Here is a 13,325-nt window from a genome sequence, read left to right as displayed (position 1 = left end):
TCTCATTTGTTCAAAGTCCCATTTGGAGCCAAGCTAACGGGGATACAAATCAACCAAAAAAAAATTTAGAAATCGAAATCAACAATCTGTAACTATTATGATTTTACCCACGTTTGTCTCTACATTTTTTGGATTATTTTGTCCCTTAATTAATACTATAAATTAATTTAGTATTGTTTTAATTACATGCAATAAAATTACCACATGAACTACATTTAAAGTTGAATTTAAAAGCAACTGCACACTATTGTCTCCTATTTAATTTCTATTCTCTCTCTCCCTCTTTTATTTTATTTGTTTAAAATATAGATGCATAAATCCCCTATTATTACTCAAGGGTTCATTTGTTGTTTCTATCATCGCTGGCATCCCATTGTCATTTTCACGCCATTACTTTCACCACCATTGTTGTTATTGCCATTACTTTCACCATTGTTATTGTTGTTACTAACCTCTCATGTACTACTTTCATCATTATTGTTGTTTTTACTGACCTCTCATGTACAACATTATCATTGTCATCTCTATCATAACAACATCACAATTGTTAGCTAGCGCCACCGTGATGGTGGTTATATTCACTACTACGTTCATCATTGTTATCATAACTTTTGTTATCACCATTGTTATTGCAATTATCATTGTTATTATTATCATTAGTACATTATCTTCATTGTGGCAATGGCAACTACCATTATATCATCACTGTTAGCGCCACCATTAGAAGAATTCAAGAGACACTAAGTTTTTTTTTATTGAAGGATAAAAGAGACTATGAATTGCTATCAAATTTATTTCTTTTTTTTCCATGTTTTCAGATTGTGTAGAATAAGAGAATTTATAGAGATACACAATAGTTGCAAATACAATTGTCAATAACTAATTCTCACATCTTCAAAAAAATATTTAATAGAAAGATAACTCCTAGGGAGAATGACTACTCTTATATGCAATATTTATATCCCCCTCCATAAACTTAAGGTGGTTGAGTTTTGAGAAGAGAATCGACTAGTTTGAGTTGATCTCCTGTAAACATAAGTCTAGCTGGAAGAGTGGTTTGGGCAAGGCGTCTAACCATTGACCCTGGCTTGAATATATTGATTGCAGTTGTTCAAACCGTTGTTTGGAATTTGTTTAAAACTATACAAAGATTTGTTGAGTTTGCACACTAAAGATTTATCATCTTGTCCAAAACTACATTGTTGCATATACGTGGTTTCATCAAAAAGACCATTCAAGAATGCATCATTGACATCTAGGTGTAGAAGATCCCACTTGTTAGTGATACCAAGAGTAATTATAATCTTGATTGCGACTGATTTTACAACGAGAGAACCGTGTTGTTGAAGAAAACCTTTTGCTACAAGTCTAGTTTTATACTTGTTAATAATCATCTGCATTTTCTTTTACTCTAAAAGTCCATTTGTATCATATATTTGTTTTGTTTAGAGGAAGAGTAACTATTGCCCAAGTGTTGTTTTAATGAAATATATTCATAGCACAAAACCATTTTGGGTTAGTGAAGTCTTTACATTCTTAGGTTCACAATAAGTAAGACTTAGAGAAGGAGGAATCCTACGCTTACTAATGTCATATTTAAATTAGATTTGGTTTGCATGGGATGCTTGTTTTGAGGTATAGGAACAAACTCAGAACCTAAATTAGAAGATGACACAATGTTGGAGAGGTGATTACATTGACTCAATGGATTGTTGTAATCGTGAGGAAGAAGAAAAAGGTTTGGATGCTCAAGCCTATTGTGCCAAATTGTTGACCACTTTTCTATATCACAGGAATTTGCAGGGAAACAGGAACATAACTATAAACTAAGCCAAATAAAAAACAATATAGCCTGACCAAGACCCACGATTAAAATTTCTAAACTAAAGTAAATTTCTTAAGTTAAATGTCTTCAGATAGAAAATGGTTTTTGTTACATTTAAAAAAACAAGAGGACATGGTTGATTGTTCCAAAAAGTGAAACTTTATTAGCACTTCCGTAAGTTCCTCCCTACATCCTCATAGATTTGTAAATTTCGGGTTTTTCGAGGCACACTTGGTACATTTGTGGTTTCTGATTTTTGTTCTACATTTGTGGTTTGTGGTTTTTGTTCTTGAATGAGGAGGTGTTGAGAGTTGGGTTTTGGTTCAACTAAGTTGAAATGAATAGCATTATAGTATGAAGTTTGAAGGTGGGTTAGTTGTTTAAATTTTACATTTTTTTTCAAATATCTTTGAATTTGTAAGAGAAAAATGATTTCTTCTTGATTGTGTAATTCCAAAATTTTAAATAGTATTTTAGATTTCACATTTTATGCATTACAAAAACCTTTTATTGTGAAATTCGAAAGATATTCTTACCTCAAAATGCTTTCAGATTTTAAGATTTATAATTACTTTTCAATGGACAAACTAAACAAAATCATTTAAATGATACACAACGTTTTTCAATAGCTTCACCTTCACAACAAGAATGAGTGATAACTAACAAGAAAATGAGTTTAAACTTAATTTATTTTCACCAAATGTACTTAGTAAAATAAGATTTATACTCACTTTTATATATGTTTAATTCGTTTTTACAAGATCGATTTAGTAAAGTTAGTAAAGTGATGTTTGTCTTCACTTATATATTATAATTTAATCTTATATCTAATTAATATAAAATCTTCAACAATAACAATAATCACATTTGGTGATGTGATAATAACAATAATATGACAACGACAATCAAAATAAGAAAAAAATAATAATATGACAACGACAATCAAAATAAAAAAAAAACTAAGAAAAAAAAATGGAAAGAAGTTACCAAATTATGTTATTTTTATAAATTTATGTAGGGTCAATTTTGTTTTTTAAATCTTAAGGTAGACAAAGAAACTATGATAGCAAAAGAGCAATTGCTTATATAACATGATGCTATAATAGTCTTTTTTTTTTCTTTTTAATTTGGACTATAAATCTAATTATCAAAATAATCTAATTTCAATATGACCCTTCTTCTTAACAACAAATAACCTTCAAACTCTTTTTATCTTCTTCCGATGCTTTTTGTTTTTAATAATAAGTACAAAGACAGACCATTCAACTTAAACTCCTATAAACAATTTTAAATTATTTTTTATATAATAACAATAATAAGAGACATTTAAACTTAAACTATGTATTTTTTTTTAACCTCCACACCATTGTCTCAATTCTTATCACTATTACTGTTTCTGCTATAATTAATTCGTAAGACGACAAGAAAAATATTCTTATAAAATTATTAACACAATTTAAAAAGTAAGAGACTATTATTATCTTGACTTTATTATATTATACTTTTTTTCTCTATGTAATGACAATTTATTTTAAAAGATTATCATTAAGTTAAAAAGTGAACATGGATAAAAGAAGATAAATAAAATGGATTCATTGTTTACATGTTCTAGCGTTAGCAAAATACATCCTACACCTAGGAATAATTTCATGAAGCGTGGAAATTTAAAGATTATGATTTATACTCAAAATAAAATTGTTCCTACCAAAAATATGAGTTTGGGAAGTGTAACTCGACGAGAATTCCGTATTCCTCATGGAGCTAACTTTCAGTTGGTCTTCGATAAGAGTGGAAGATTCATCTGTAAAAGACTCTCTCCGATGTTTATGTCAGTAAAAGCACAAAGATGGTAAGTTATTAATAGTATGAGAGTTAAGAGTATGAGATAATATATATTGTACTTCCTAGAGAGTGAACATTTATAGATTAATCAGGTATTGAGCAAAAAAAAAATAAAAATAAAATCTGAGTGAACGGTTATGAGTCATTTGGATTAGCCACATAACTGTTATTCACTATTTCATAAATAACCGCTCATAGTTTAAGGCTCATTGATTAGACAGTTTTACTCATGATGATCATTGATGACAATAAAGACTTGATTAAGGGATGCTTATAGTCCCTCAAACTCTTTGATGACATTTCCGATCTTATGGTCGGTATGTACAAAAATATTAGTGAAATAATAAATTTATATTACAAATACATGAATCCATAAGACAATGTCAGTATCTTTTGATATAAAAATCCATAAGATAATTTCATTTTCAGCTTAAGGTTCGAATGTACATGTGTGAAAATGAAATATGAGTTTTGGATCCACGGCTGTTGGGTGCACTTAAAATGTAACCTAGTTTCTACTTCATTAATCATTAAGGATATTATAGTATTTTTACATTATATGATGTAAGAGAATCACCCATGATTTTATTGAGTAGGAGAATTCAGTGAATGAAAAAGTTCCCCTCGTAGAAAAGTCTCTGGTCATAAAAAAGTTGCATTTTTTCGAAGTGGAAAACCTCTCTTCTAAGTTTGCTCACTGCTACTTCAACTCACTCCCAAGTTTCCTCCTTTCTCACACATATAAACAATGCCAAAGTAAGTTTCACTAATCACCCTTCATTCATCTCATTCCACCTTCCTCAAATCTGAACCTCTTTTTTATTGTGCGTCCTTCTTTCGTCTTTATCTCTTTCTGCATTCGTCGTTGTTTTTTTTCTTTCTCTTTTCTGTCATTTTGATATTCGTTTATTGCTTCTACCATTGTTGCTTTATATTGGGTAGTTCAATTGGGTAATGGAATATGTGAATGAATTCTTTGAGATTTCTGTTATTGCTTTTCGGGTTGGTATGGATTTGAGTTAGATTGTGCTTCTGTGGCGTTGTGTTGGATAAGTCAGGCATGATTAGCGTGTTTGTGAGTTGATAATTGTTTCTGATGCTAGGGCACTAAACAGGACCAAAACGACATCTGAATTTGGATTGTGTTTCTTTTTAATTTCCTATTGTTGGATAGCTTCAGGTGTCACCATTGTGAGAGGAAACCAACAAGATTTGGTCTTAAGGAAATTTATGAACTATCAATTAAGAAAAAAATATTTAATTTCTCGTCAGTCTAATAGTCAGCCTTTATCAATTAAGAAAAATTTATTTAATTTCTCATATGTCTAATAATTAGCCTTTATAAGTCGAAGGCTTGGTATGTTACCATGTTTGCATTTTATGTAAATTGTTACAAGTCAAATATTCTAGAAATTCTACACTATTGTTGTCCAGCATGTATTTGGTATTGGTATCATTTCTTCTTTTGATACATATATGATTTTTTTTAAATGACACAACATGTATCCATTTCAAATAGACAAACTCAAATAGATGCATCCAAATCATGCTGCAAAAATTATCCGTGGTCACTGCTAGTGCCAGGGCATACTGATGAGTCCTATACTTAATGTATACTATTTTAAATTCTCCTTTACACTCTAATCATCCACCATAGACATCCTCAACCCACTGCCCCGCGCCTCCAAATCTGTGAACAATCTCCACTGAGCAGCCATCTTCATTTGCTAGAGTTGCTGGTGGTTCTTCTTTCATTTCTTGGGTCAGTGTTATCCAATTTGCTATTGGTTCTTACTACTCTGTTAGTTTTCAAGTTGTGCAAAGTTGGTTCTTGTTAATACATCTTAGCTGAGTCCCATCTTGACTTTTTTTTTTTTTTACATAACCCCATATCTATATTGTCTCTAGACTTCTTACGTTATCACTTTACATATACTCGTTCTAGGACTCATGTCCATGTTTGATTAAGTGAGTTAGATACATCACATAATTCAATCTCTAACTTTATAACAATTATATCTGGTCAGGTATATACTTCTCCAAGGTTTTTGAAATGCTCGTAGATTGTGATCCTCTTGCCTTCATATTTTCCATTTGGTGTTGCAAACCATTATTGCAACTGTCTCATAATCAACTGCTACTCTGAGCTTTTGAGGGGCAAGAATGAGTACACATAGTATGTTGGATATTGTTTTAAAAGATATACTTCAGGTGGTCACACCATTACAAGAAGATTGGCAGATCCGATTTGCGATTCTTAATGATTTAAGAAGCATTGTTGAATCTGTGGAAAGCTTGAGAGGTGAACTTTCTAGAAGTTTTGTTTCTGCTCTCAATCCCCTCCCCCTTTTATAACTAGTGTTAATAAGGATTTTCCTTCATTAAATAACACTTTATACTCATGAACATGTTTGCCAGCTTGAAGTGGATGTCACTTATTGTAATGTCGCATGTTGTAGACCATCTAAAGGCATGATTTCTGTATCTGGTAAATAAAGCTCCAAGAAGGGGCTAATTTCATTGTTCTAGTTGTTTTGATTAATTCTCCCGATACATATCTTCTGTATATGTTTTACACTTGTGATTGAAGAATATATTCTATATATCACTGCTACGAACCAGAAACTGGGTGGACCTGCACCAGTATGTTGTAGGGAATGTAAAAGGCCTCCCAATTTTTTGAAGTCTCTATTTTTCTTTTTGTATATATAATGCACCCCATCCACAAGTTTGGTTTTTTCTTGAAAGCCCTTAATCAATATTTAATTCCAGATCTTTCTTGATTAGTGTGCCAAAACATTGAGCACCAGATCTTATAGAGAAAAGCTTATCAAATTTAAATGGATTGAGTTTGCCTTGCACTTTAAACACATCATCCATGTTTGTTGTTACTTTTATGTTATAGTACCATATTTAGTCATGTTTCAATGTATCTTACAGTTCTATCCGTATTACAGTTACATGGTTGTACTAATTGGTTTTTTCCTCCTCATTCAAAGAGGGGAAAAGTAAAAGATGCCAACTTGTGGGGCAAGCTACTAGCATGAATGTTTCTCCAATAAAATAAGATTGATTTAATTATCCTTTACACATAAATTTTGCATCATTTAGTTTTTGTTGTTTACCTTGAGTATCACAGATGTAGAAACAGATGGAGTCAAGTGACATACTATTATATTTTCTGCTCTATATGAAGTCATATCATGAGATGATTTAGACTCCTACATCTTATAGATATAATTTTTTTAATTCATTCGTGTTTGAAACAGGAGCAACTGTTGAGCCATTTGGGTCATTTGTATCTAATCTCTTCACCCGATGGGGTGACTTGGATATTTCAATTGAGCTATCAAATGGTTTGCATATTTCATCTGCTGGGAAAAAACAAAAGCAAACTTTATTGGGGGAAGTTTTAAAAGCTTTGAGAATGAAAGGTAAACTTGAAGCTTAGTTTGTCACTTATAAGTTAGTATGAAAATGTGTATTTTTTTATCATGTAGTAGATTCATTTCTCGTTCAATTTGTCAATTCCTCTCTCTTTATCTTCACATAGTTCGAGCAATAGGATCCAAAGCTTAGTTTTTTTCCTCCCATTGAAGTGAGATTGACACAAGAAATTGTTGTAATGGGTATCATCATGAGTATTAATATGTGTACTCTCCTAAATTTACTAATACAATTAAGATCTGTACCAACTGGGTTACTGTAGATATATTATTTGGTTGTTTTAGAGAGGACTTATTAGTAGCTTGTACAGGGTACAAATTTCATAATGCCACTTGGAATTGTTATTTGCAAGAAAGTTTACAAATACAATTGAAATGGGTAGGGTAATGTATTTACATGACTACTGTTAATGATTATGATATGGGGAGATGATTTCCGTTCAAAATTTTGACTGGATTGGTCTGATGACTATGCCTTTTCTGTTGACTTTGCTTTCATCCGTACATAGTTATGCTTCAGTGACTGGAGAAAAACAGGGTGAATGCTCTTATATGGTTGAGTTGTTCTATACTATCCATTTTAAATTTAAGATTTAGTCATACTATATAGCATGATAATTTCATATATGCTGTAAAACCATGTAATTACTTGTTGAATCAACCAATTAGGAGTTCAATTACTTGTCATAGATTTCTTTTTACTTTCAAAATTTAAGAAATTTGTGAGTATGTTTAATATGTAGATTCTGTAATAACATAAATTTGCAGGTGCAGGGAGCCACTTGCAGTTCATCTCGAGTGCACGAGTTCCCATTTTAAAATTTAAAAGCAACCGTCAGGGTGTATCTTGTGACATTTCAATCAATAACCTGCCGGGCCAAATGAAATCCAAGATTTTGCTTTGGATCAACAAGATAGATGGCCGCTTTCATGATATGGTTTTACTGGTACATTCTTGAGTCTAGAGAAAGGTTGCTGTGCTTGGAATTGCTTGTGTTTGTTACATTCTTTCTGGTTTGCGTAGGTCAAGGAATGGGCCAAAGCACATAAAATCAATAACTCTAAAACTGGAACATTCAACTCCTATTCCCTAAGTTTACTTGTCATATTTCATTTTCAGGTATTTCTCCTTTTTCATAATTCTTTTATGCAGTGTTATTTTTTTCTTCTTTTCTGGGGGTTGGGAGAGGGGATGCTACTACCAATTTTAGGTATTTATGCTGCTTACTTATATATATGTCGTCTCATCTGTTATTTATTTTGGTGGTTTTTGCTGGGATGTCATGCTTTTGTTGTTTTTCATCTTTCTACCTGAACTTTAACTTCAAAATTTAACTGTGCCTCTGGTATGTCTCTTGTCATGGGAAAAATTAGTGTTAGTTTCCCTTTTTTTCCGTTATTTATTTTTATTCCATTTGGTCTCAGTATTAATAAAAGCTCTAATAAACTCAATTTTTACACAACAATGTAACCACTTTCCATCCAATAAGCAATGAAATTGTAAACAAACAAATGTTAACAGTTTTAATTTATGCATTATATAATTTATAATCAATGCTTAGTGACAATATATAAAACTAACGACATCCATCTCAACCAACGAAAGAGTCACATGGTTGAATTTTTAAAAAGTAAGGAACTTGATTGAGCCTGGAAAGGGTTATATTTTTTACAGTTTTAAAATTAAAGGTTCTTTATTGAACCTTTTATTAATAGAGGGACCAAATTGAACCAAAGATATGAAAACTGGTCCAAAAAAGTAATTAAACCAAAAATTTACTAGATGCTCATTTCAGTTTGAACATTTGACATTAGCCAGGGTGTGTTTGGTTTGAGAAAATGTTTCATGTTTCTGTTTCCTGCTTTCATAATAATTACAAACGTGCCACCCTAATTTCACTTTATTCACTCTTAGCAAAGATTTGTGTTGGAAATGATACTTTTTCCATGATTTCTTATACAAATATTTGGAAAGAGGAAACTAGTAAAAGTAAGATGACAATTTTAGAATTATTTATATATTAGATGGATCTTCGACCTCTGATGCATCTAACATTTGCCTTCTTTTTCAGACATGTGTTCCTGCAATCTTACCACCACTCAAATATATATACCCTGGCAACATGGTTGATGATCTTAAAGGTACATTTTGTCTTTCGTTTTGAGCATGAAATGAAATGTCACTATTCTAGAATTTGAGATATTGAGGTGATGTAGAAGCTAAACTTATTCATAGAAAGCTATATTATTTGCTCTCTTTTATGCTCAGGTTGAGTGCATGCTTCAATGTTAAGAATTCTGCAAATGCCTATCACTCATTTCAATGGCAAGACTTCTAAATGTTCATGCTATTGCTTTTATTCCCCACATTACTTTCCTTGTGTAGTTTTCTTTTTTATTTCATGTATTTGAAGAATCAATCCTCTTTTTGAAAGACATGATCAATATCACAGTTTGATGGGGTTGATTCTAGTTTCAGGGCCCTTGGCTAATATTTACTAAAAGGATAGTGAGTTGCTGTTTTTGCGGTTGACAAACATTAGACTCCAATTGGCAATGGCAGATTGGTGGGCTGCAGGCTCACGCATAGTGTTATTTATTTCTTTTTGTTCTATCCTTTTTAATCTTTTAGGGATTTGAGAATGGGGTGGGGGGAGGGGGACCCTCTTTGGTTATCCTTTCCCTTTGCTCTGCGTCATGGCAATGCTACTTTGTCTATACAGCCTGAGGTATAAGTTAGGGGTGCATAAAGTAATCGGTTGGAACTGATCCATTTTGAAACTGAATTGAATTGAACTGGTTCAAAACAGAACCACTTACACAAAAATTAATTGACCTGTTTTGTTCAAACCAGTCCAATTTGATCCTAACTGTTTATTTTAAAACAGGTTTTATACTACTGAAAATGAACCTTATTTTTTCTCAGAGACACCTATATAATTAGCTTATCTCCACTAAATATTATTATCTTACCCATTTTTATGCTAAGTTTTCCCATCTACGGAACAATCACCCATCTATGCTCACAGTACTATTTATTGGCCAAGTATTTTTAAACTGTCTAGGTGGTGCTTATTGTCACATTGATATAGCCCTTTCCCTTATCTCTTGTATAGTTTATCAGTTAATTACTATTCTGTTTATTTATCAGTAAATTTGCAAAGCAGTTACTGAATGGGTTATTGGTTTTTTTGTGTGAATTTGAAAAAACCTTTATTCATTTGAAAACTTATGATCTCATTCAATCATAGAACTAAATTTAACTACATATATAAATTAGCTAAATGACTTAAGTGCAGCTGCTTGTACTTTGTTAAAAATGTCAATTTGAGGTGCACCTGCGAGCAGGTGCTGCTTTTGTTTACGACTACCATGGATTATAAAAAAGGGCCTCCGTGTGGGTTAGCAGACTGGGTTTAATTTTTATGGGAACAACTAACATTTTTTGCTGTGTAAGTTTTTAATTTTCAGATGAACATTGAACCTTGTATAGTTATCCTAGAGTGGGAGCCGATACTAGTAAATTCAGTTTCTTGAACTGGTATAAGCGAGAGCATTCAACTTTAGGCCTTCGCAGTCATGTTATCTTTTCTGTAGTTTATGATTATAGACTAGCTCTTTCTTGATCATCCATTAGAAGAGAAAACTAGTTCCGTTTTCAAAACTGGTTTGGTCCAGAACCTGTTTAAAACTGATTTACATCTGGCTTATAAAACAATTCAGTTGAGAACTAGTTTTTTCAAATAGTTTAAATGAGTATATTAAATTATTAATAACCGAAATTGTTGAAATAGTTCTGTTCAGATTTTCTGAAAACTACTTTTTGCTCAACCCTAGAATAAGTACAAAAAACTCATTTAACATGATTCCCAGGTATTGCCAGGCAGCAACCTTTTGCTTTTTTGTTTGAATGAGTTTGGAGTGTAAAATGCTTGATGTGTCTAGAATTCTCAATTTACCTGTATATAATACACCGGAATTAGAATTGTTGATTAACTTGTATACAAGAGTTGTGTAATCTTTACCTTGATGTAATTTATGCAGGCATTAGAGCTGATGCCGAGAATCTTATAGCAGAAACATGTAACGCTGGTATAAACCGGCACATATCAAACACGGCAAGGTCAATTAACAAAAAATCCGTGCCTGATCTTTTTGTTGAATTCTTAAGAAAGGTAACTTTCTTTCGTTGAATTATTTATTTTTTTTGCATTGGTAAAAGATGTTTGTATGCTGTGTTTAATATCTGGTATTTTTCTGTTCACTTGATCATACACTTTTAAGTTGTGATTCAACATTTTACAAAACGTTTTTTGTTTATTTCTTTCTATGACATATTTATTACATTTCATAATTCTCTCCCTTAATTATATAGCTACTTGTTGTCAAGTACAATTTCTCTTTTAAAATTGTATCCTCTTCTCCCCGAATAATACCAGTGAGAATGCTACAGTGATGCATATAATGTATTTTTAATGATAACATGAGATTTTATAGCATTTGTTGTTGAGGCTCTCTGGCAGTGAATTTTCTCAATCTATAGCACTGCCCTCTAGCATCATAAAATAATGATTACACCATATTGTATGTTCCTGCAGTATGCTCAGATGGATTCATGGGCCTCGGAGTTGGGAATTTGCCCGTATACTGGACAATGGGAGCAGATAGAGAACAACACGATTTGGTTACCCAAGACCTACTCTATATTTGTAATACTCTGCATATGTTCATTTCTACTTTTAGGAGACATTATGGTTTTGTTTTGGGGATATCCTGTGTTTGTTTATTGCCACGACACGACAATGCTTGATTCTGTTTGGGCTTTCCTACGAGCCAATTCTTGGTGGCAAATGCTAGATTCTATGATGCATATTTTCTCTCGCTCTGCTACTGATATTTGTATCTGACTTTTGATTGGTTAGGTTGAGGATCCCTTTGAGCAGCCACAAAATACTGCAAGATCTGTCAATGCAGGACAACTGAAGAAGATAAGCGACACGTTTTCAAAAACATACGCCTTTCTTTCCTCGAACCATCATAATCTAAATTCACTTTTGACCATGTTAGCACCACCACATGTAGTAAAATCTATCACAACTCCTATCAGAAATTACGATGGAAGTTACTTTCACCCAACTCAGCCAAAAGTGCAGAGAGCCATGCGCCCTCCACTGCAGTTACAGCCTCATTTTCAATATGCTGGTCCAGGAACAAGCTCCAACAGTTCACCTTCAAATGGAAATATGCAGATGCCTAGAGGAACAAACTCTTACATTCCATCTTCAAATGGGCATATACAGATGTCTAGAGGAACAAGCATCAACATCCCATCTTCAAATGGGCATATACCAATGCCTAGAGGAACAAATATCAGCAGTTCATCTTCAAATGGGCATATGCCAATGCCTAGAGGAACAAATATCGGCAGTTCATCTCTAAATGGGCATATACAGAAGCCTAGAGGAACTAAGAAGCCTAGAGGAACAAACTTCAACAGTTCATCTTCAAATGGGCATGTGGTGATGCATAAAGGCCAGCAGATATGGAGGCCAAAGAGTTAAGGAGGATATCGATCAATCATTCAACAGTTCAGCTTTGAACAGGTTTTTTTCAGTTGACTTGTTAATGCAAGTGATTGGAAGAATAGGATTATGGTGTTTTTGTGCCCATGGGGATCAAAATTAATCGTGCAGATATTACAGGAGATTTTGGTGGGCATTATATTGACATTTATACAACTCTTATATACTTGTTGTAATATTTGTAGCATGCAAGAGTTGCAAAGCACAACTTTGCATACGAACCATAAACTGTTTTGCTAGTTTACCATGTGTTGCATTATATCAGTATTGTATTGTAAACAACGAAGATTAAATACAGAAATAGAGGCTTCGAAATGTTGTAATACACTTTGTTTGGACACTTTTCTTACATTTTTAGGAGAATTAATGGGAAGCTTTATTTAATAACCTGGGCAAAGAGACCTACGTGAGATTGATTATGGATTAATCAAATAGTAGTAGTGTTGCGAAGTGTGTCAAAAGGTTTTTGTCTTAAGATGGTAACACATTATTCAATACACCTTTTCATTGTGGATTAAAACTTATTGAAGATTATAAAATTTTGTAACTCCTAACTAATTATTTAACGAGTATCTTTCATAATTTTACAGTTTTTAATAAGTTTGAATCAATAATAAAATAGATGTTAAG

The 13,325-nt window shown here is 32.4% G+C and overlaps 1 protein-coding gene across 6 annotated transcripts; it reads left to right on the top strand.

The window, feature by feature from the left end:
• The first annotated feature begins 4,242 nt into the window (after positions 1-4,242).
• LOC137815012 (protein HESO1) lies at positions 4,243-13,020 on the top strand. Of its 6 annotated transcripts, none has more exons than XM_068618018.1 (10): positions 4,243-4,423; positions 5,325-5,429; positions 5,695-5,969; positions 6,937-7,101; positions 7,882-8,060; positions 8,138-8,233; positions 9,186-9,255; positions 11,158-11,288; positions 11,712-11,822; positions 12,036-13,020. In XM_068618018.1, exons 3-10 carry the CDS (start codon positions 5,831-5,833, stop codon positions 12,672-12,674), a joined length of 1,530 nt encoding a protein of 509 aa, XP_068474119.1. In that variant the 5' UTR covers positions 4,243-4,423; positions 5,325-5,429; positions 5,695-5,830; the 3' UTR covers positions 12,675-13,020. The 6 variants fall into 6 exon arrangements, with proteins under 6 accessions (XP_068474119.1, XP_068474118.1, XP_068474123.1 ...); XM_068618019.1 differs by lacking the exon at positions 4,243-4,423 and adding an exon at positions 4,445-4,491; XM_068618017.1 differs by lacking the exon at positions 5,325-5,429 and having other exon boundaries at positions 4,255-4,423.
• The last annotated feature ends 305 nt before the right edge of the window (positions 13,021-13,325 follow it).

The sequence above is a fragment of the Phaseolus vulgaris genome, chromosome 1 (genome assembly GCF_000499845.2).
Source record: "Phaseolus vulgaris cultivar G19833 chromosome 1, P. vulgaris v2.0, whole genome shotgun sequence".
In the NCBI taxonomy this organism is placed as follows: domain Eukaryota; kingdom Viridiplantae; phylum Streptophyta; class Magnoliopsida; order Fabales; family Fabaceae; genus Phaseolus; species Phaseolus vulgaris.
The sequence above is the reverse complement of the archived record's forward strand: the minus strand, read 5'-3'. Positions and strand labels throughout refer to the sequence as shown.